The sequence below is a fragment of the Lepidochelys kempii genome, chromosome 4 (assembly GCF_965140265.1).
Source record: "Lepidochelys kempii isolate rLepKem1 chromosome 4, rLepKem1.hap2, whole genome shotgun sequence".
Taxonomy (NCBI): Eukaryota; Metazoa; Chordata; order Testudines; family Cheloniidae; genus Lepidochelys; species Lepidochelys kempii.
Genome location: NC_133259.1, coordinates 83,601,366 through 83,622,458, shown reverse-complemented (window position 1 = coordinate 83,622,458; position 21,093 = coordinate 83,601,366). Strand labels below are relative to the sequence as shown.

Below are 21,093 nucleotides of genomic sequence, written 5' to 3'. Positions count from 1 at the left end.
CTGCGCTTTGCACTCACTTAATGCTTTCCTGGCCTCTGCCACTGAATGCCTCTATGAATTAATCTGTGCCCTGTCAGTGTGGGAGGACTGCATGAGCTTGGAAAACATGTCATCGTAAGTCAGGTTTTTTTTGCCTTCTAATCTGTGCTAACCTCACGGACAGAGATGAGAGGGGGAGCATAGAAACATTTGCACCTGGGGGGAGATAAAAAGGGAGATTAAAATTTAAGATGATACATTTCTGAGAACAAAAGGGAGACTCTTTCACAGTGAATCAAGCAATTTACAGCAGACAGCACATGTACTTTAGGTACAAGGTCGCATTTTGCCTTTTATATTGAGCGCCTGCCGGTATGGTGATACATCACACACAGCTGGGCAACAGAATTCAGTTTCCAGGCAGCCATAGTAAGCCAAAGGGTACGAGGTGTTGGCTTCTTACGCCTTCATAACATGTGGGAATGGTTTCAAACTGCAGCGCCATCCTTTCCAAGCAATGCCGGTTGGGTTTCACATTTAAAAGGAGGGGCTGTGGTTTTCGGGTGGATGTGCAGCACACACCTCCCCCACCCCAAGCCGTGGCTATTCTCTGGGATGATCCCTTCACCCCTCCCCCGCCACGTGGCTATTCTCCTGGATGATCCCTTTTAGCCAGGTGCAAACAACCCAGCATGAATGGGGTCCTTTTACTGTTCCCTTACAAAAATTACCCTATTTCAACCAGGTGACCATGAATGACATTACTCTCCTGAGGCTAACACAGAAAGATAAAGACCGAATGTTGCTTGAATGCGACCAAAACCCAGGACCATTCGCTGCCATACTTTGTGCTGCAATGATTCAGAATACTTGCAACTGGCTTGGCGTGGTAAAGTGTCCTACTGTGGAGGATGAAATAAGGCAGCCCTCCCCAGAAACCTTCTGCAAAGGCTTTCAGAGTACCTCCAGGAGAGCTTCATGGAGATGTCCCAGGAGGATTCCCGCTCCATCTCCAGACACGTTAACAGCTACTTTTCGAGTAGCTGTACTGGTCATGAATGCATCCCAATTGTTCAGGGCAAATCAAACATTAAACACTATTGCTTTTAAACGCTGTACTGTAGTTACATCTGTGCACTCACCAGAGCTGCCTTCTCCGGCTTCAGGGTCGGGGATCCCGCCTTGGGAGGTATTGGCTCCAGGGTGATGAAAAGATCCTGGCTGCCAGGGAGAATGGATTCACCGCTTGCCTGCTGCACATTCTCCTCCTCCTCTTCCTCATCCACAAAATCCTCCTCCTTGTTGTGTGAGACGCCCCCCTTGCAGGTGTCCACGGACAGTGGTGGGGTAGTGGTAGGGTCCCCACCTAGAATGTCATGCACCTGATAATAGAAGTGGCATGTATGGTGCTCTGACTCAGAGCGACTGTTTGCCTCCTTTGTCTTTTCGTAGGCTTGCCTGAGCTCCTTAACTTTCATGTGGCACTACTGTGTGTCCCTGTTGTAGCCTCTCTACACCATGCCCTGTGTGATTTTGGCATATATATTAGCATTTCTTCTTTTTGATCGAAGTTCGGCCTGCACAGATTCTTCTCCCCATACAGCAATCAGATCCAGTGTCTCCCTTTCGGTCCATGCTGGAGCTTGTTTGCGATTCTGCGAGGACTGCATGGTCACTTGTGCTGCTGAGCTCGCCACGCTGACCAAACAGGAAAATGAAATTCAAAATTTCCTGGGGCTTTTACTGTGTACCTGGCTAGTGCATCGGAGTTCAAAGTGCTGTCCAGAGCGGTCACATTGGAGCACTCTGGGATAGCTCCCAGAGACCAATACCGTTGAATTGCATCTGCACTACCACAAATTCGACTCAGCAAGGTCGATTTTAGTGCTACTTCCCTCGCTGGGGAGGAGTACAAAAGTCATTTTTAAGAGCCCTTTAGGTCAATGGAATGGGATTAGTTGTGTAGATGCATTCATTTTAAAATTGACCTAACGCAGCTAAATTCAACCTAACCCCGTAGTGTAGACCAGGGCTAAGAATGGACAACTTTTCTTGCATAAGGTACTAAAGTATAGACAGGAGTCTGAGTCGCAACGATGGAAGAAAGGCTACATTTAGAGATATCATAGAAGAAAAAATGATAGGATTTAACAAAGGTTTTGATTTTGTGTGAAGGAAAGAGAGGAATCAAAGAGGACACCAAAGTTTTAACCCTAAGTAATAGGGAGGCTTATCAGTTCCGTATTACAGGCTCTCTATTAATAATCTTTTTTCTGTTTGGGAAACAACGTATGGATCACTCACAAAAGAATTGCTTCGTTATTCAGCAATTGTTTTTTTTTTCTCTTTATACCCTCCCAGCACATATGGCTATACCTGGGCAGGTCAGTGTTACTGAGTTTTGCTAGCATTCTCTATATGGGACTTTCCTAAACAGAAGAGGTTTGAATCCATCATATCGAGCCCTGTACAAGAGGGTTTGTATTCAGTCCAGAGACAAGGTAGGTGAGGTAATCTCTCATATTGAACCGACTCCTGTTAGTTAAAGACACAAACTTTCAAGCACCACAGAGCTCTTTTTCAGGTCCAATATTCAGTTCAGACAGTGTCATTCACAGCAGTCCTGTCAGGCAATCAGAGTTCTGAAGGTTTTTCTGAAGCTAAGAACAAACGTGTTGGAAACTTACCAGATTGTCTCCCTACACTGGGCAGTAAGAGGGAACTGGTGGAGGGTCACAGCTGCCCTGCCCTTTATGCCCTCATACAGGAGTGTGAGGAGAATACGGCCCGAGTGGCTCCAGTCGATGCTATTAAAAAGATTCCAATCTCACACTGACACATATTCATTGATGATTTTAACTTTGTCATTAAATGAAGCAGACTTGTGCAGTAGCTTATAGTCAATTTTAAGACCACAAACACACTTTAAAGTAGGAACTGAGCATTTATTTTAAAAATTCTCTAAGACTAACAATTGCCAACTTTTTGAGAATTCATTACCTAACAGTGTTTTATTTGGTTGCCTGTGCCTGATTTATATTGTAGACAATTGAAAAATATCGGTAGTAATACCAGACACACTGTAAATGGCTATTTGGTCTTTATTTCTACATTTTAAAACAACCATGTACATTGGGCTTTTGCTAGTCATGTAGAGATTGGCATAGCTAAGCTTTTTATTTTAAAAAATCAGATAGTGATCTCATTATGTGGTAAGCTTTATATAAAATGTCTGAACTCATTCACAAAAACTGTTTATCCACTAATTACATAAGCATCTTTTTTTTGTTTGCATTTATGGGGCGTTATCTCTGTAACATACCAATGCATACCATGTCTCTAAGGCTTCAGCAGCAGTATGTGATTTGCATTACTGCTTGACTAAGGCTTTACACGCCTCTTCAGTTTTTCTTAGGGTGGTGTCCCAAAGGACTCAAGCCAAATTCTCATATGCAATCCTACAGTTAGCCCAAACAGAAACACGTTGTACATGATGTGTGTCTGTGTAGGTGTGGGAGGGATGGGGCCTTAAGAACCGTATGTGAAGGGAGGGATGTAATTTCATGTGAAGTTCGTGAAAAAATTAGAGAAACACGGAACATGTTTGGTAACTACATGACTACTGTTTGTTTCACTCTAAATGATCTGCAAACTCTCTGGGGTAGCTTACTCTGGTAGGTAAAATACTGCCATAAAGTAGAAATAAAAAATAGAAATGAAAGACCAATTTTCAACATGGTAAAAGGTTAAAGTAGGGTGACATGAGGCTCTGTACAAGGACTGGAGTTCAATATATTTTTAAATTATCTTCGTAAAATGGGTGAAAAGTGATACTGCAGAATTTACAGGTGGCACAATTCTAGAGTTTAGTCAAGCCCGCAGAATACTATGAGCAACGTCAGAGGGACCTAACAAAGCTAGGTAGATGGGCAGCACCAGATCAGATGAAAATTTTTTGTTGACAAAATGCAAGATAGTGGAAAAAAAAAAAGAGAGAGAGAAAGACACAAGTGTCAGCATGGACAGTTCAATGTGCTCTACAGCAGTGGTTCTCAGCCAGGGCTGCGCGTACCCCTGGGGGTACACAGAACTCTTCCAAGGAGTACATAAACTCATCTAGATATTTGCTTAACTATACAACAGGCTACATAAAAAGTACTAGTGAAGTCAGTACAAATTAAAATTTCATACACAGTGACTTGTTTATACACTATACACTGAAATGTAAGTATGTTTATATTCCAATTGATTTTATAATTATATGGTAAAAATGAGAAAGTAAGCAATTTTTCTGTAATAGTGTAGCTGTGACACTTTTTTGTATTTTTATGTCTGATTTGTAAGCAAGTAATTTTTAAGGGAGGTGAAACTTGGGGTACATAAGAGAAAAATCAGACTCCTGAAAGGGATACAGTAGTCTGGAAAGGTTAAGAGCCACTGCTCTACAGCAACTGTCAAAAGAAAATACATTAGGATGCATAAAGAAAGAACAATACTGAGAACATAACACCATTACATCAAGCTTATAGTTCTCCTTACTTGGAATACTGTGTTCAGTTTTAGTTACCCTACCTCAAAACAACGTGGCAGAAACAGAAATTCAGACATGCGTGATGAATATGATTAGATCATGGCAGGATTTTGTATGGATGAGGAATTGAAAGACCAGAACTGCTTCATTTAGAGAGGACACAAATGACAGGTGATATAATGGAAGTGTACTATACAATCAAATAGCCCAGAAAAGATAAACTGAATGCTCCTATTTATCCTTTTTCACAATCCAGGAACAAGTGGGATGTTCAGTGAAATTGGAAAGCAACAAATTCAAAACTGATACCTGCAAATACTAAAAAAAACCCCAACACCTGACAACATAACTTAAGACAGACTCATTCCTAAACAATATTGAGATGGCTGAGCTGAACAATATTTAGAAAACAATCAGACACACAAAGTGGGTGAGAGAATCTTTTATTGGACCAACTTCTGTTAAGGAGAGACACAAGCTTTTGAGCTTACATGGAGCTCTTCTTCAGGTCACTGTATACAAAAAAGGATTAGACATTTATATAGTAAAAGCAAATGTCCAGCATTAGAGTTATGTTTAGGAAAGGCTATAAACCCTCATACTTCAGGCCATAGGTAACAGAGATTAAGGAGAAACTTTTCTGAAGGTCAGGTTCGACCACAATTGTCTACTGTGAGGTTTCTTGCACTCATCTTTGATGCATCTGTTAGTTGATACTGTCAGATACAGGTTACTGAATGAAATAGACAAAAGTGATGGCAATTTCTCTTGTTGTTCTGATTAATTTATCATATTATTAGTCATTCTTACAGCTTGGCATGGCTACGGCCCTTGCTTTAAGTTAACTTCTTTGTATTCTAACTTATTTCTATCAACCTCATAGGTCTTATGTGCCTTCCAGTGAACTTACTATTTAAAGGCTTGTCTTCATGGGAAATTATACCAGTATAATTATATTGGTAGCATGGCTGTAAATTTCCTCATGTAGACAAGTCCTCTTCTCAGGCAAAATCTCACACAAAAAGGCTTGGGAAGGAAAAATGGCAGAGTTTCTGCCTATTTTTCTGTTGAGTAATAAGTTTGACCACCCTGTGGACTAAGTAGATCTGCTGAGATCTACATGGAGGCAAAAGCCATATGCATGGAGGCCCTCTGACTCCACAGCAGCTCTGAAAGTCTTTTGACCCTCCCTCCGACTTCTTGGCAGCGCAGCAGCAAATGAACCTTGTGACAGATTCCCCTTGAAAAGCTACTTCCCAACAGGAGGGATATAGCCCCACGTTATATTAACTTTCATGTGAGATCCCTGCAGCATGGGCAGGAGGATGTGCATTCCCAAGCACGTCCCTAGCTCTTATGATTTCTCAGACCTGCAGAGGGCTTTCTTCAGGACTGGGGACACAGGGGAACAGTGCAGCTTATGGTTCCCATCCTTCCATGAGGGAGACCTAGGTGCAGAGTCCCCTCTGCATGAAGGTAAATGGCATGATCTGGTACGTCTAGACAAACAGCAACAAGGGATAAAAAGTAGGTGATAATACAATGGACAAGTGCTATGGTTTTTATTTTTTTAAATATATATATATTTTCTAAAAAACTAAGAGTTGGATTCCATTGCTCTATATTATCTAAAACTTGGATCCTTTATCTTTTTAATAGTATAAAATAAAACATTCGATTCCTGGCATTAAAACCATGTTGGAGAGCCAACAATCAATGTGCTTAGTTAGCACAGAACCAGTAAACTTTCCCAAGCACCAGTCTGAGTCCTGATACAGTAAATAATCAGTTAGCTTTTCATGTGATGAGGGATAATAAAATGGTGTGCAACGTGAGTTTTTCAGCAATATAAATCTGCACAAGCTATACACCTGTTTGTCTTATGAGTCCCTGACACCAGCATCACATACTCTCATGTGTATACAGCTCTACTACTGCAATTCTTTCTTAACTTGGCTTCAGCACCAGTTATAACTTGTTCTGAATATAGGCAATTAAGTTCACCCTGTTTCATTTTCACATAGGCTGGCTATGAAGTGACACCACTTTAAACTGGCGGTGCTGTCTTTCAGCCTTATGCTGATGGGTATTTATGCTCAGACTCTACCTGTTCTTTTAATGATCCCATTTTTATGCCTCAGGTCAGGCGTAGTCTATTTTTTGTCAAGGTCCAAATTTCTTGGTCAAGATATAGTCAAGGTCCCAATGCCAGATAAAAATATTTTGGGGGCCCAATTAAAAGTGTTTGGCGGTCTGGATTTGGCTCGTGGTCTCCCTATTAATTACCCCTGCTTTAGGTTATAGGCAATTCCACGCTCCAAATTTAAAACCACAAAAACCAGCATAGACTACACGTTGCATGTAGGTAACTTAAATTATGGCCTTCACTAGAAGTAAGACTTGAGATGAAAAGGCTGAGCCTGGTAACCAAATACTTTTTGACGACAGGTTAGAGCTGAATTGTGAAGGTGGTGTTACAATCAGTACAGTTGGAATAGTTCCTATAAACGGTTTTTATTAAAATAAAATTTTGGTAACAAGCATAAATAGCAAACAGCATTCTATGTAATAGTTATTAGGAATGCACAGTATCTGCATTTTAAACATTCTTTAACATTTTTACTTTAAAAGATAGAAACAAGTCCATCCAACAGCTTTAAATTAGCAAAATTTGAAAACATAAAAACCATCAGCAACATATGGGTAATTAAAGGGTTTCCTTTTCTCATGAAGAACCTCAATTTCTACATTTCTGACAGCCTTTTCTTCATTTCCCCATACTGTTTTTCAACTACATAGTTTATGCAAACATTCGCTTAATGTTTACAGACCCACTGTTCTCTATAAATGTTGAAAACCATTCTAGATCCTCAGTTGGTATCAGGCAGCATTGCTCCACTGAAGTCAAGCTGAGACTTCAGTCCCATATGTTCAGAGAGACATTAGTTTGATAAAATTTATTTATCCAATGAAAGTACAATTGGTCAGGGCAACTTTGTAGTTTGGTTTTGTATGCAGCTCTTCTCTTCGTGATTATTAATCATGACCTTCAGATTACTGAGTTGCTTCTCTCAACCTTCAACAATTCAATTTGCTAAAGCTATTTGCTTTTGGATAAAATTCTGCATACCAAATTTCAATACCGTGTAAAGTTTTATAATAAACTAAATGGCATTCCATCAGAATAATGACAAATTCTTATGCAGAGTGACACTAGATACTAACTCTAATGAGAAGAAGGAACAAAAAAGTCTTTGCATAAATAAAGTCACATTTGCAAAATGTCTTATTCAGATAGTATGTTCAGTTGGACAACCAAAGGATATAAAAGCAAGCAAACAAGCCAATTGTTTTTGTCACTTGCAGTATCTATCAGCTTTCAATTTTGCTCGCCTATATGAAAGAGAAGACAGACAAAATTTAGGTTACACAAAAGCCACATACATTTCAACAGTGTGATAGTTACAAGACATACGGGGAGGCTGTTATAACATTTGCTTCTACTTAACTTTGGAACATTGGCAAATGACATTAGAGGCCTGTTAGTACTTCTGAATTGTTTGTTGGCTTTGTTACTTTGTACAGCTAGTATTTGCTCTTGCATTAGAGCCGTGAGGAATATGCCCACTGGTCGCACATGCAACCTTAAAATTTTGGAGTTTTCTGGTTTCTGAATCACGAAGCCTTAATCTTTTACTTTTTTTTTTTAATAGAATTTTTTTAAAGACAGGGAATGTAAACAAAAATGATTCCATAGTCAAAAACTATTTGGCTGGACCATCTCTGGCATGCCACATCACACTTAACAAGGAAAGGCTTCATTGGCATACACAGCGAACATCACAGAAAACATTACGCCAGGTTAATAAAATTTTCAGTTGCACAAGTCAATGCAATGGGGCAGGGCTCCTATGGAACCCTAATGCCTTAAATCGACGTAACAATTGTACAGTAGTGGCATCAGCTCTTCTCAATGTTTTTCACAGCTGAGTTAATTACTTATAGGTATACAGTACAGCTTTCTTTTGCTTAGAAAGCTGGTAAGTAGTGCTTGGAATATTCTGCATTCCCCAAATACTGTACCTGTACAAAGTGCTATTCTCACACCCTCATAGCTTGGTCAAACCAAGAGTAGTTTTCACTAAACAATGTGAAAAGAATCCTTAATAATGGCTATTTCCCTACAAAAATGCAACTTTCTATCCTTGTTTTGGTGTCAGGGTTGTTGAAAAAAATAAATGTAAGAATTTTGCTTTTATAATACAGTATTATTGTTCTCCACTCTCCTTGTACTCAATTGACTAAACGAGTTTTGCTCAAGCTTTCCATAAAAGTTTTCTTTCAGGTAGAAACCAGGCAGGCTTGAAAAAGGCGAGTTTCAAAAATATACAGGCAGCAGAAAATGGACTATGGTGAGAACATTTAGGCAATCTTAACTCTAGTTGTCTTTAGCATTCCAGGTATATCACAGATTTATCTGTCAATAGCTTTCATTTAATTAACAGCTGGAATTATTTGGATTTGAAAATACCTGTCCAGCAACGTCTCATGGAAAGTGCCTTCTTTTCTAGCTTTTTTGAGAGCTTTACTGTCTTCTTGGCTTATTTTGAGTTTACGATCTTGGAAACTTTGGAACTTCTTTCTGCAACCAATAAAGAGGGTGAAAATAGCTCCAGTTCTATTGGAACTTTATATAATAAAATGCAATAGTTGTGCAAGGATTTCAAAGTTCAATTCCTGGGCTAGATTCGTGGCCTAAAAGTAGAATAAGATGTAAGAGAATCGGTAATGGTCTCACATGTTACACTGAGTGTTGTGGGTACAACCTATTCAGACAGTCTGTGTTCTAAGATCATGGGTGGCGGGTACAATAGGCCAGGGGTGTTGCTGCCACACCTGCCGGACCCCTGGTTGCGGGGTTTGGTGGTGAAGTTTTTGCTTTATTATGCCCCATGCAGGTGCCAGGGCGGCTGAGGAGGTGGTATGGCCTCCTCGGCTGCCCCAGAACCTGCATGGGGCATATCGAAACAGTCTTCTAACAGATGCTTTTCCCCTGGGCGGGCTGGGCCTGGGAAGGGAAGGCATGGTGTGGCTTTGGCCAGCCCCAAGCTCCTCGGGGCAGGGCGGGGGGGGAGGGAAGATAGACTAGCCTCCCCGCCTTTGAGAGGGAAGACTGTCATTCAGCAGGAACCTCTTTGGGTTGTTAATGTGCAGTGCTGACAGGACTCTGAAGAGAATTTCATTTGACTAGAAGGATGGTGGGTCAGGATTGTTTTAAACAAGGGGAGATGGGAATCCCTTGTGCTCAGATACGGAAATGGATAGTTTATTTTAGATGTAGAAGGCTGGCAGCTAAATAGCTTTCAATTACATACACATAATTGATTTCACATTGTTTAACATTTCCTTTGTCTTCTTCTGGAATGTCATCTTTCTGCTTAGCTTCTCTTTCAGCACAAGTACGGATCTAGTTATTAGGGGAAAATAGAAAATATACATTATACGAACTACAATTGATAGTAAGAAAAAACTAAACACATTCCAACTTCTCCTGGCACTCAGGATATGAAAAGCATTGAATTTTTGAGTAGGTCTTTTCAGTTTAACAGCTTCTTAGGATATGACAAAGATCTCTTAACAAAAAAGTTGATTCTATTCTATTCTGGTTTTATAAAGCCTTTGCTCCTACCTTGAAATTGTATATATAAAACATACAAACACTAAACAACATTTCACATATTTCTTGAATATACAAACAAAATATATTCTGAATCTACAGTAATAAACACTACATTTAAGGGATTAGCCACGATTCATGTTGTGACTGGTTCCCCCAGGGTGCCACTTGGAACTGGGTTCCCTTTACACTGTGCTGCTGTGACAGACTCTCAAGCTCCCTTCCAGGATACACACTTTGCCCAGCACTCAAGTGCACACCCCCCTTTGGAGTGTAAGCCCAAAATTGTCTTGTGCTGCACAGAGAACTGTACAGTATAAGCTCATGAAATTCGCTCCCTCCCTCAATGTGGAGGAAGATACGCACAGCTTTTTGGCCCCGTTATGAATTCCACAAACTGGATTTTAGAGAAAACAAAAACAAAATTAACTACAGAAGATAGATTTTAAGTGATTATAAGGGATAGTGAACAGATCAAAGCAGATTACTGAGTAAATAAAACAAACTCGCAAGCTAAGCTTAAGGTACTAAAGAAACTAAATGTTGTTTTAAGCAGATTGCAGAGGTTCTTGAAAGCAAGCTGCTTTTGCTTGCAGCTTAAAACTCCAGGAATTTCTTTCACAGACAAGACACCCTCCCAACCTGGGCTCAGCTCCTCCTCCTCATTCCCCAAGTCTTTGTTTCTAAGGCCTTGTCTACACTGCCACTTTACAGCACTGCAACTTTCTCACTCAGGGGTGTGAAAAAACACCCCCGAGAGCTACATGTTTCAGCACTGTAAAGTGGCAGCATAGACAGTGCACCAAAGCTGGTAGTTGCACTCCCAGTGCTGGTAGCTACTCCCCTCATGGGGGTGGTTTTTTTACAATGGTGGGAGAGCTCTCTCCCAGCGCTGGTGCCATGATTACACAGCCACGTTAAAGCGCTGCCGTACGTTGCTAATAAAGACATACCCTTAGATGTTTCTAGCAGTCATCCTGGGCAGGGATTCAGTGAAGAATGAACCACAATTATGTCACTCTCCTGCCTTAAATAGGTTTTACATATGGTGGGAATCCTTTGTCTTCCAGTGATTCCCACTCCTGGCCAGTGGAAAAGTACTGATTTTATCATGGAGTCAGGTGACTTGATCACATGACCCTGCAGCCATAACTTAAAAGTCTATTTGCAGAGTCCACAGGAAGGCTTTCCAGGAGGGTGGGATATCTTCAAAGACCTACTGTTTTTCCAAATGGCCCTTTCCAGCCAGCAACTAGACCGACTGCATTGTTTAGTGCGTGTTCCCCAGGTGTAAACACATTTGTAATAGGTGTATAGACAATATTCCTAACTTCAGATACAAAAATGTACATGAATACAAATATGATAATCATATTCAGTAAATCATAACCTTTCCAATGGTATCTCACATGACTCATCTTGCATAAAATACATCTTAATTATGCCATTATCATAACAGTATTTCTATGAATTATATGGGGCGTGGTGTCATGTTCTGAAACAGTTAATGCTTTGCTATATATGCAATTAAAACATCATCATCTGTACTTGGCAAGATGAAAGAGGACTTGGAGACTCCTATTTAAATTGTACAATCTTACAAGACTGAGTTCTTAGCAAATTTTATATACCAAGTTTTAGATTAAGTTTATGGGATTTTAGAAACTAGAAATCAAGACAAGAATTTTTTTTTTTTTACTCCTTTAATGTCCAGGAGTGACAATATATTGCATTTCTAATTTAACTGATGTTGAATTATAGATGGAGCTTAAGTGCTTTTCTATTAGAAACTGTGATAGTCTTGTTTGTACAAACCAGGGACATCTAGTACTTGCACCCGACATTGCCAAGGAAAACCCAAGTTGCTGTCAGTTACTGGCAAGGAGGAGGTGGTACACTTCTGAGCAAGTGTTGAACAAATAATCTAGCATACTATTAGAGAGCAGTTTGCTGTCAGAACTACAATCTGATTTGTTCAGACCAAAAAAGACAGTGACCACTTGTGGTCAGAGATCTTGTGGCATTTGCACAAGAGTAAGGAGTTTGCAATCCTGGTTACTTGGCATAAGCCAGTTTTGTTGAGTATTCTGCCTACCTGCAATTTCCAATGAGTATAACTCTCTTCCCATCTTAAATGGTTAGGCAGCAGATTTGTTGAAAAGCTGCCCCATATGACCTTGGAGAGGTCCATAATTCAGTGATGAATGAAGATGCTCCTTAATATGAAGTTTGTAAAGTGAATTAGAAAAATTCATGATGAAAGGTATTATGTAAACTTACGATGTTAGAATGTTTGTTCCATAAATATTATGGATAGTACATAGGTTTTGCATTTTCCACTATAGCATTCAAGCTGATAAGTATAGAGAATATATCACACACAAATTACCTTTATCATTTCTTCTTCCCCTGCAGTTTTACTTTTGGCTTCTATATCTCCCTCTTCATTACAGGTGATAAAACAGCTATTTGCTGCTAATAAAGCCATTTTCCCCTGTTAAAATACCACCATTTAAGTTAGTACTGTTAACAAATTTTAGACATGCCTTAAAATTATAAGAATTCTAGAATACTCCAGAAGACACCACAGATGTCTAAGGAATTCTTAGTAGCCACCCTTGGCAATCTGCTCTCTCTTTTACTCTTACATTGTATATTGCTGCCAAAACCAGAAAAACATTTTGATTTAAAGTCTTTAAAAATACAGTAATGTACCCAACTGCAACTTACAAATTAACTATTCTTTATAATTTTGCAATACCTGTCATGTCATTGTTTTACCACTTGCATGGAAGAGTATCCCATTAGCACTATTAATGTTAAGTTTAAAACAACAATTTTTACCAAGAACATCACCTGCAGTTAATATTAGAGATGGCTTACATCTTGGAAGACAGGTTCCCATTGCTCTCTTGATCCTATTGCATCTGATCGTCCAATAACAAGACCATCTGAATTTATGCCAAGGTATTTGCCATAGCCAGACTTCAGTGCAATTCTTAGAGAAATGAGGAAAAAAGATAGTGTTTTAACTTTAAAACATTCTGTAAAATATTCAATATATCAAAGAGGTCCAGTATTTTGGTTTTAGCTATACTTCTAAGAGCTAGATGTTACAATAAAGGAGATTTTAAGGGAGGGATAATTAGCTTTGATTCAGGGTAAGAGATCACATATAGCAGTCTAAATGAGACCTTATGGACATTCTTGAAGTAAAAACTGCACAACATCAAATTTTTCAAAAATCCACTGGAGAAATTACCTGGTATCAGACAACTTTACTGCTGTAAACTGCTCAGGAGGACTAGGGCCATCATCCTCTGAAAGACATTTTTTTTGAAAATTATTATTAGGTATAAAGCATTAGATATACAATTTTTGAATTTATGACACTAAGTTTAAATAAAGATGATAGATTACACAAGAATGATCAGTATACAATACAGGAAAAGGCTATAATGCGGGGCCAGATATTGACATAAATTTTCAGAAGAGTATCCAAACACTGTAAAAGCAAAGAAGAGTTTTATAGGAGTTATCTAAGCACTTACAGTATATGGTTAGCATTCTACAAGACACAAATAAAGACTATCCCTGCCCCCAACAAATTTAGGATTGAGAATTTATAACTATTCATGGAAAATGTGAATCTAAATCCACTGAATTGCTTTGTGAATCTCAGCCTATGCATTATATAAGCTTCTCCTAAGAAAATGTACTTGCACTGTTTTACTTGAGCGCATGACTAGAATTCAGTATTTTAAAAGCCACCATCACTTTTGCAACAGCGGGAATGATATACTGCCACCATTCCTGGACTGGCCATTACCTTACTCTGGGGTTGAAATACATCCAAATTCACTCTGCTTCCAGAACAGGGATTCCCTACTTGAGCAGTACCTCTCTCACTCTCAGAGTGAGGGAAAGACCAGTTACCAGGCCACCTCCACAGAACATCTACATAACAATTACAGGTATAGGAGGGTTAGTCAGCACCCTTTGACGTGGAGTGGGAGTTGTTGGTTGGTAAATGATGGTCCTAGTCTGACTTTAGTTTCTCTTTTTATAAGACAAAAAGAGAAACTAAAGTTAGACCAGGACCCTCATTCTGGTTTTGCATGGTTACTTACAAGAGCGATAGTGCTTTCCACCTTGTTAAAGGCCTAAACATACAGGTGAGCATCAGGAAAGGAACTGAATTACATGTTGTCATAAATATAAAGGGAAGCGTAAACACCTTTAAATCCCTCCTGGCCAGAGGAAAAACCCTTTCACCTGTAAAGGGTTAAGATGCTAAAGTTAACCTCGCTGGCATCTGACCAAAATGACCAATGAGAAGACAAGATACTTTCAAAGCTGGCGGGGGGAACAAAGGGTCCTCTCTGTCTGTGTGATGCTTTTGCTGGGACCAGAGCAGGAATGCAGGTCAGAACTCCTGTAAAGAGTTAGCAAGCAATCTAGTTAGATATGCGTTAGATTCTGTTTTGTTTAAATGGCTGATAAAATAAGCTGTGCTGAATGGAATATATATTCCTGTTTTTGTGTCTTTTTGTAACTTAAAAAGTTTTGCCTAGAGGGATTCTCTATGTTTTGAATCTGATTACCCTGTAAGGTATTTACCATCCTGATTTTACAGAGGTGATTCTTTTACTTTTTCTTTAATTAAAATTCTTCTTTTAAGAACCTGATTGCTGTTTCATTGTTCTTAAGATTCAAGGGTTTGGGTCTGCGTTCACCTATGCAAATTGGTGAGGATTTTTATCAAGCCTTCCCCAGAAAAGGGGGTGTAGTGCTTGCGGGGATATTTTTTGGGGGGGTGAGGAGGGAAGGGGGGAGAAAGACGTTTCCAAGTGGGCACTTCCCCTGTTATTTTTGTTAGACGCTTTGGTGGTGGCAGCATAAAGGTTCAAGGACAAAAAGGTAAAAGTGTGTACCTTGGCGAAGTTTTAACCTAAGCTGGTAAGAATAAGCTTAGGGGGTCTTTCATGCAGGTCCCCACATCTGTACCCTAGAGTTCAGAGTGTGGAAGGAAACTTGACATGGTGGCAGAGTGGTGGGATTTATTTGAAATCATTTTGAGATTTTTTTTGAACCAAAAACACAGAAGAATTTTAAAAGATTTTAAAGGGTTTTGTAAAAGGGGACAAAGCAACAAGCATAACAAAAGGGAGCTTGCTTTTGTGAGCTGCAGTTTTCTCTATCTAAAGGCAGGGTAGTTAACCTCCTGCAAGGAAATTCACAAGTTCTTCACAGACCTGAAGAGGTCGGGTTTTTTTGTTTTTTTTTAGCCAAGAACAATTAGAGGGTTTTTCTGTCTATTTGTCTGGAGACAAAGGATTTTTCTGTCGGCTGAGAAAACTATCAGAGAACATCGGTATCAGGTTACAGCACAACCTATATTTTTGACAAGCCAAGTGTTTTTGTTTGTTTGATTTCTAACTCTCGGGTGTAAAGTTAGTTAAAAACAGAGAGGCAAACATGACAGAAACCAAGGCAGAAAAAAACAAAGAGGCTGCCCAAAGGAGAGAACTGGAGGCAGCGAAAGAGGCAGAAAAAAAACGAGAGGCTGCCCGCAGCAGAGCTACGGAGACAAAGGAAAAAGAACTGGAGGAGAAGGAAAAAGAGAGGAAGCATGCACTGGAGATGGAGAAGACAAAGGCTCAGCAGAATAGCAATCTTTCTCCAGGTACCGCTTCTCATCCCAGGAAGTTCCCCACGTACAAGGCAGGCGATGATACCGAGGCCTTCTTAAAACACTTCGAAAGGGCCTGCCTTGGGTACAGCATCTCTACAGACCAATACATGGTAGAGCTGAGGCCGCAACTCAGTGGACCCTTAGCCGAGGTGGCAGCTGAAATGCTTAAGGAACACATGAACAAATATGAACTGTTTAAAACCCAGGCGAGAGTCAGAATGGGGATAACACCCGAGCATTCCTGTCGGGGGTTCAGAGCCCTAAGGTGGAAACCAGACATGTCATTTACTCGACATGGCTACCACATTGTGAAACATTGGGATGCCTGGATATCAGGAGCAAGCGTTAACTGTCCAGAAAAGTTGCCCTTCCTAATGCAAATGGAGCAGTTCTTAGAGGGTATTCTTGAGGAAATAAAAAGATACAGATGGAAAGCCCACAACTGTAATCGAGGCAGGAGAGATTAGAGCCAAATGGGTGGAGGTGGCAGAAAAGAAAAAAACTAGTAGCAGTTAGGGCAAATATCAGAAGGGGCAAACCGGAACAAAATGGTTGGAGGGAGGAGAGAGGAACAATCCTGGTTGCAGTTGAAGCGGATACCAGAAGGGACAACCTCAGACCACACCCTACTACTGGGGGCAGCTCAAGGCTCCAACTACACCCCAAGGAACACTCCAGACACCTTATCGTCCTGCCACACCGTTCTCCAGCAACCCACCTCGCCCCAGTGACCCGTCAGCTGGACGATGTTTTAAATGTAATGAGCCGGGGCATGTAAAGGCCAACTGCCCCAAGAACCCCAACAGATTACAGTTCATTGCACCGGAATCACACCAGAGGTCCTCAGGTCCAGATATCCTCGGATCGGAGGGAAACTGTGAGTGTGGGCGGGAAGAAGGTCACAGCGTGGAAGGACACCGGAGCACAAGTGTCGGCTATCCATACTTCCTCAGTGGATCCCAATTTAATCGACCCAGAGATCCAAGTGACAATTCAACCCTTCAAGTCCAACTCTTTCAATTAGCCTACATCCAAGTTGCCTGTCCAGTACAAGGGCTGGTCAGGAACGTAGACTTTTGATGATTATCCCATCCCCATGCTGCTGGGAGAAGACTTGGCCAATCATGTGAAGCTAGCCAAGAGGGTGGGAATGGTCACCCACAGCCAGGCTAAGCAAGCCGTCACGCCTAGCTCTGTTCCGGAAACTTCTACCAGTACCCAGTCAGAGGTGATGGAACCGGACCCCATGTCAACGTCTGCAACAGCAGTAGTGGATCCAGTCCCAGAGACCCAGATAGAGCCAGACCCAGAGCCGAAACCTGCGGAACAACCAGCACCAGAACCAGTGCCAGCACTGAATCCAGTACTTGCAACCCCAACACCAAAGGGCCCCACCGAATCTGCACCGGCAGCAGCCGATAACCCTACACAAGAGGCTCAACCGGAGCCTGAAACCCAATGTAGTGCACCAGCAGAAAGCGGTTCACAGTCAAGCGGAAACAGCCCCATCCCCTACATCGCTTCCAGGGGGACCAAGCCTAGGTCCACAATCCAACGAGGAACTGATGTCTTCAGCATCAAGGGAACAGTTCCAGACCGAACAGGAAGCAGATGAAAGCCCCCAGAGAGCTTGGACGGTGGCATGGAGCAACCCACCGCCTCTCAGCTCTTCTAATCAATCCAGGTTTTATTGTAGAAAAAGGACTTTTATACAAGGAAATTGAGCATCAGGAAAGGAACTGAATTGCATGTATAAAGAAAACATCAAGACTGGCTTAGAAAAATTAATTAGTGGTCAGTCATTAGGATTCAGTTATCCTCTTGGCTGTGCCATATAGGATGATATTTTGTATTATGTATATTAACTAGCATCACTATAAAAAAATCTTTAGGTTATTGTCTTCAACAAACACTCTCCACTTTGCAAAATATGTTTCATACCTCGACACTGCAAAATTTTTCTTTTTCTGATACAAACCTTTATGTGGTGCTCCAAGTGTAAAAAGGCCATTGTCAAGAGCGTGGATATAGGCTCCCTTGTCCAGTTCTATTGCTACAGTTCCTGTGATTTCACCAAAATTTTTTACTGCCCACCAGCTTCCTAAAATATAAGAAAATGAAATAACATAGCACACTTACAACTGGATTTTAGCCAAATACTATTATTATTTGAATTAACATAGCACGTAGGAGCCCTATCATGGATCAGAACCCCATCAGACTATGTGTTGTACAGAACAAAATGACGGTCCCTGCCTCAAAGAACTTGCAACTGACAACAGATGGATACAGACAGACAGGGGAGTACAAGGAACCAAGACAGTATTCATTAGCAGGATAGGCAGTGGTCTCAGCATACCAGCAACTTAACTGTCTTCAGTCTTTTTGTAGGTGTCACGGCAAAGGAAAGGGTTTGGAGGATAACGATGTTTGTGGGAAATGCTCTTAAGCATGAGGGACAGCACGGGAGAAAGCATTAGGGTGCTTATTTGAAAGTTTAATAAGTGGGTGATAGAGGTTGGCATCAATGGCAGATCAGAGGTGTGAATCAACATCTCAACTGTGAATGAGAAATTATAGGTAGAGTTGGGATACACTGTGCAGCGTTTTGAAAGTGAAGAGAAGCAGCTTATATTTGATATGCTAGAGATGGGAGAGCCAGTGGAGTGTTGCAAAGAGAAAGATGATATGGTCAAACTAACAGGCTAGGAATATGATCTTTGCAGCAGCATTCTGAATGGATATGAATGGGACAAGATTTCATTTGTTACAGATGTTAAAAAGAGAAAAGGATGTTCCAGTGATCAAGATGCAGCGATAGCTGCATGGATGGATAGGAAAGGCTATATCAGGGATAGGCAACCTAAGGCACAAAGGCAGCACGCGAGCTGATTTTCAGTGGCACGCACACTGCCAGGGTCCTGGCCACCAGTCCGGGGGGAAGGGGGGGGGGTTTGCATTTTAATTTAATTCTAAATGAAGCTTCTTAAAGATTTTAAAAACCTTATTTACTTTACATACAACAATAGTTTAGTTATATATTATAGACTTATAGAAAGAGACCTTCTAAAAACATTAAAACGTATTACTGGCACGTGAAACCTTAAGTTAGAGTGAATAAATGAAGACTCAGCACACTACTTCTGAAACATTGTCTATGGGCTATATCTTAGAGAAGTTTCTCAGAAAGAATCTGCAAGATAGCTTAAATATGAGGATCTAGAGAGAGGTTTGAGTTGAAGATGATGCCCAGGTTATGTGCCTGAGTGAAAAAGGAAGCAGTGCCGAAAGGGCATTGAGGGAAGATTAAGAGCTGTTTTAGCCATGTTGAGCTTCAGCTGATGGCTAGACATCCACGAGGAGATGCAGATTTTGGTCTGGGTAGGAAATAGATCTTATCTAGTAATATGTAGTAGCATGATAAGCTCCTACTGTTTAGGTAGTTTGCTGTGAAGCCTTGATTGATAATTATATTTAGGTTTATTTTGCTCTTGCAGTAAAACAATCTACAAGTATTCCAGAAGTTGAACAAAAGTGTTCTGCATCATTCACTTTAAAGCAAATAAATGACAAACACCAAATACCCTTTTTGACTTATGATGTGACACACTGCAATTAGAAGTTAGACTTAGCTGTTGGAAAGATTATTTGTAGCCTTAAACTTAGAATGGCCTTTTCCTCTTTTTTGGAAGCAGCCAAGAGAGCATAGTGTGTGTAGAGAAACAGAGGCTATTGGACATCAGACCTCCCTTCTACCCCATATAAAAAAAGATTTCTATACAGATTTTTTAAACAGTCATTTATGTATTTTTCTTGACTACAAGGACTATGATTTATAGGTTTGCAGACATGTACAAATAGTCAATGCAAAAGTGTTTTGTATTCATGCCAGAAGCCCAAACAACAAAACAAAACAAACACCCTAACTTTTCCTGTCTTTATCTTTACTTCTATACTGGTGTGCACATCCTTGAAAGCCCACTCACCAACAATATCAAGCTGATCTTCTGCATTTTCTTCTCTTTTTCTTTTCTTATCTCTGTGCTTTTTCTTACTGCAAAGCGAGACAATGGCAAAAACGGCTAAATAATAAGCCTTCCCTAACTAACCGTGTGTCTCTGGACCACCACCACTAATACACAGTAACACGGGAGGAGGAGAGAGGGGCGGGTCACCAGGACAAACCTCCGCTCTGACAGGGCAGCCCTGGGCTCTGCAGACCGAGCTGTCAGCAGGCTCACGTTGTACCCATCTCAGAAGTCGGTTTTTAAACCGCTTTACTCAAAACCAGGCACGACGCCGTGTGGACGCTCTCGCTGGGGTTTAGTTCACACCTGACCCCAGTCAGTCGAAGCTACAGCGAGCCAGGGCCGCTTTACCCCGGAACGAGCGCGGTCACGCGGGGGCGGGGGCGGGGGCCAGGGCGCGCGGTGACTTCACGGTTGGGGAGCGAGCCCCGGGCAGGGCCCCCGCCCGGGAGCAGCAGACAGAGACGGACCGGCCTGTCCATGCCGGGGAGCGGGGCTCATCGCGGCGCGTGGGCGACCAATGCGGGGGGGTCGGGGGGGGGCGGAACGTCCCGGCCACTTCGCACCTTTTCTTCTTCGTCCCCTTGAGAACGAGCTTGGTGGATTTCACGCAGGTATATTCCGCCATTGCTGAACCACAGAGGCCGCCGCGTAGCGGCACGGACACAACGTCCACGCCTTCCCGCAACTCCAACGGGGGCCGCCGAGGGACAAATGGGAACGGCCGGCCGTTAGGCAACGCGTGCGAGTGGTGTGCACATGCGCAGTGGGAAAGCGAAGCCCCTGCTCTCACCCGGCTGGTCCCGCCCCCTTCGGGCGGGTGTTGTGAGTTTGCAATTAGATACCCAGGGCGGGACCACGCCAGCCGCCTCCGGTGCTTGGGGCTCTGACTAAGGCGCTGTTTGATTACCATGTAGACGTTTGGGCTTGGGCCCCTTCCACCTTGCAGGGTGTTAGACCTAATGTCCACACCACAATTAAACAACCCTGTGAGCCCGAGCCTCACGAGCCCAACTCAGCTGGCGTGGGCCAACCAGGGGTTTTTAATTGCAGCGTAGACATACTCGTAGTCTATGTCTACACTAGAACTTCCTTCATCAGTGTGTAGAGTATGTGTAACTAGACAGCACAGTGAAAAGCAGCCTGTGTCCACACTACGGTGTGTAGCCAGAGGTCTTGATGA

At 41.6% G+C, this 21,093-nt stretch overlaps 1 protein-coding gene across 1 annotated transcript; it reads right to left on the bottom strand.

The window, feature by feature from the left end:
- Positions 1-4,937: 4,937 nt before the first annotated feature.
- Positions 4,938-20,636, bottom strand: FRG1 (FSHD region gene 1). Its single transcript, XM_073341879.1, has 9 exons — positions 20,477-20,636; positions 19,869-19,936; positions 17,861-17,983; positions 13,450-13,507; positions 13,071-13,185; positions 12,577-12,681; positions 9,886-9,977; positions 9,042-9,152; positions 4,938-7,903 (listed from the first exon to the last, which is right to left on the bottom strand). The coding sequence occupies exons 1-9, from the start codon at positions 20,536-20,538 to the stop codon at positions 7,867-7,869; spliced, it is 771 nt and encodes a 256-aa protein (XP_073197980.1). The 5' UTR covers positions 20,539-20,636; the 3' UTR covers positions 4,938-7,866.
- Between the last annotated feature and the right edge of the window lie 457 nt (positions 20,637-21,093).

Coding starts and splice junctions, on each gene's coding strand:
- FRG1 (XM_073341879.1), bottom strand. CDS start 20,538: ATGGCGGAATATACCTGCGTGAAATCCACCAAGCTCGTTCTCAAGGGG. Junction 17,984..19,868: donor AGATCAGCTTGATATTGTTG/GTGAGTGGGCTT, acceptor CTTATATTTTAG/GAAGCTGGTGGGCAGTAAAA. Junction 9,153..9,885: donor CAATGTGAAATCAATTATGT/GTATGTAATTGA, acceptor TATTGGTTGCAG/AAAGAAGTTCCAAAGTTTCC.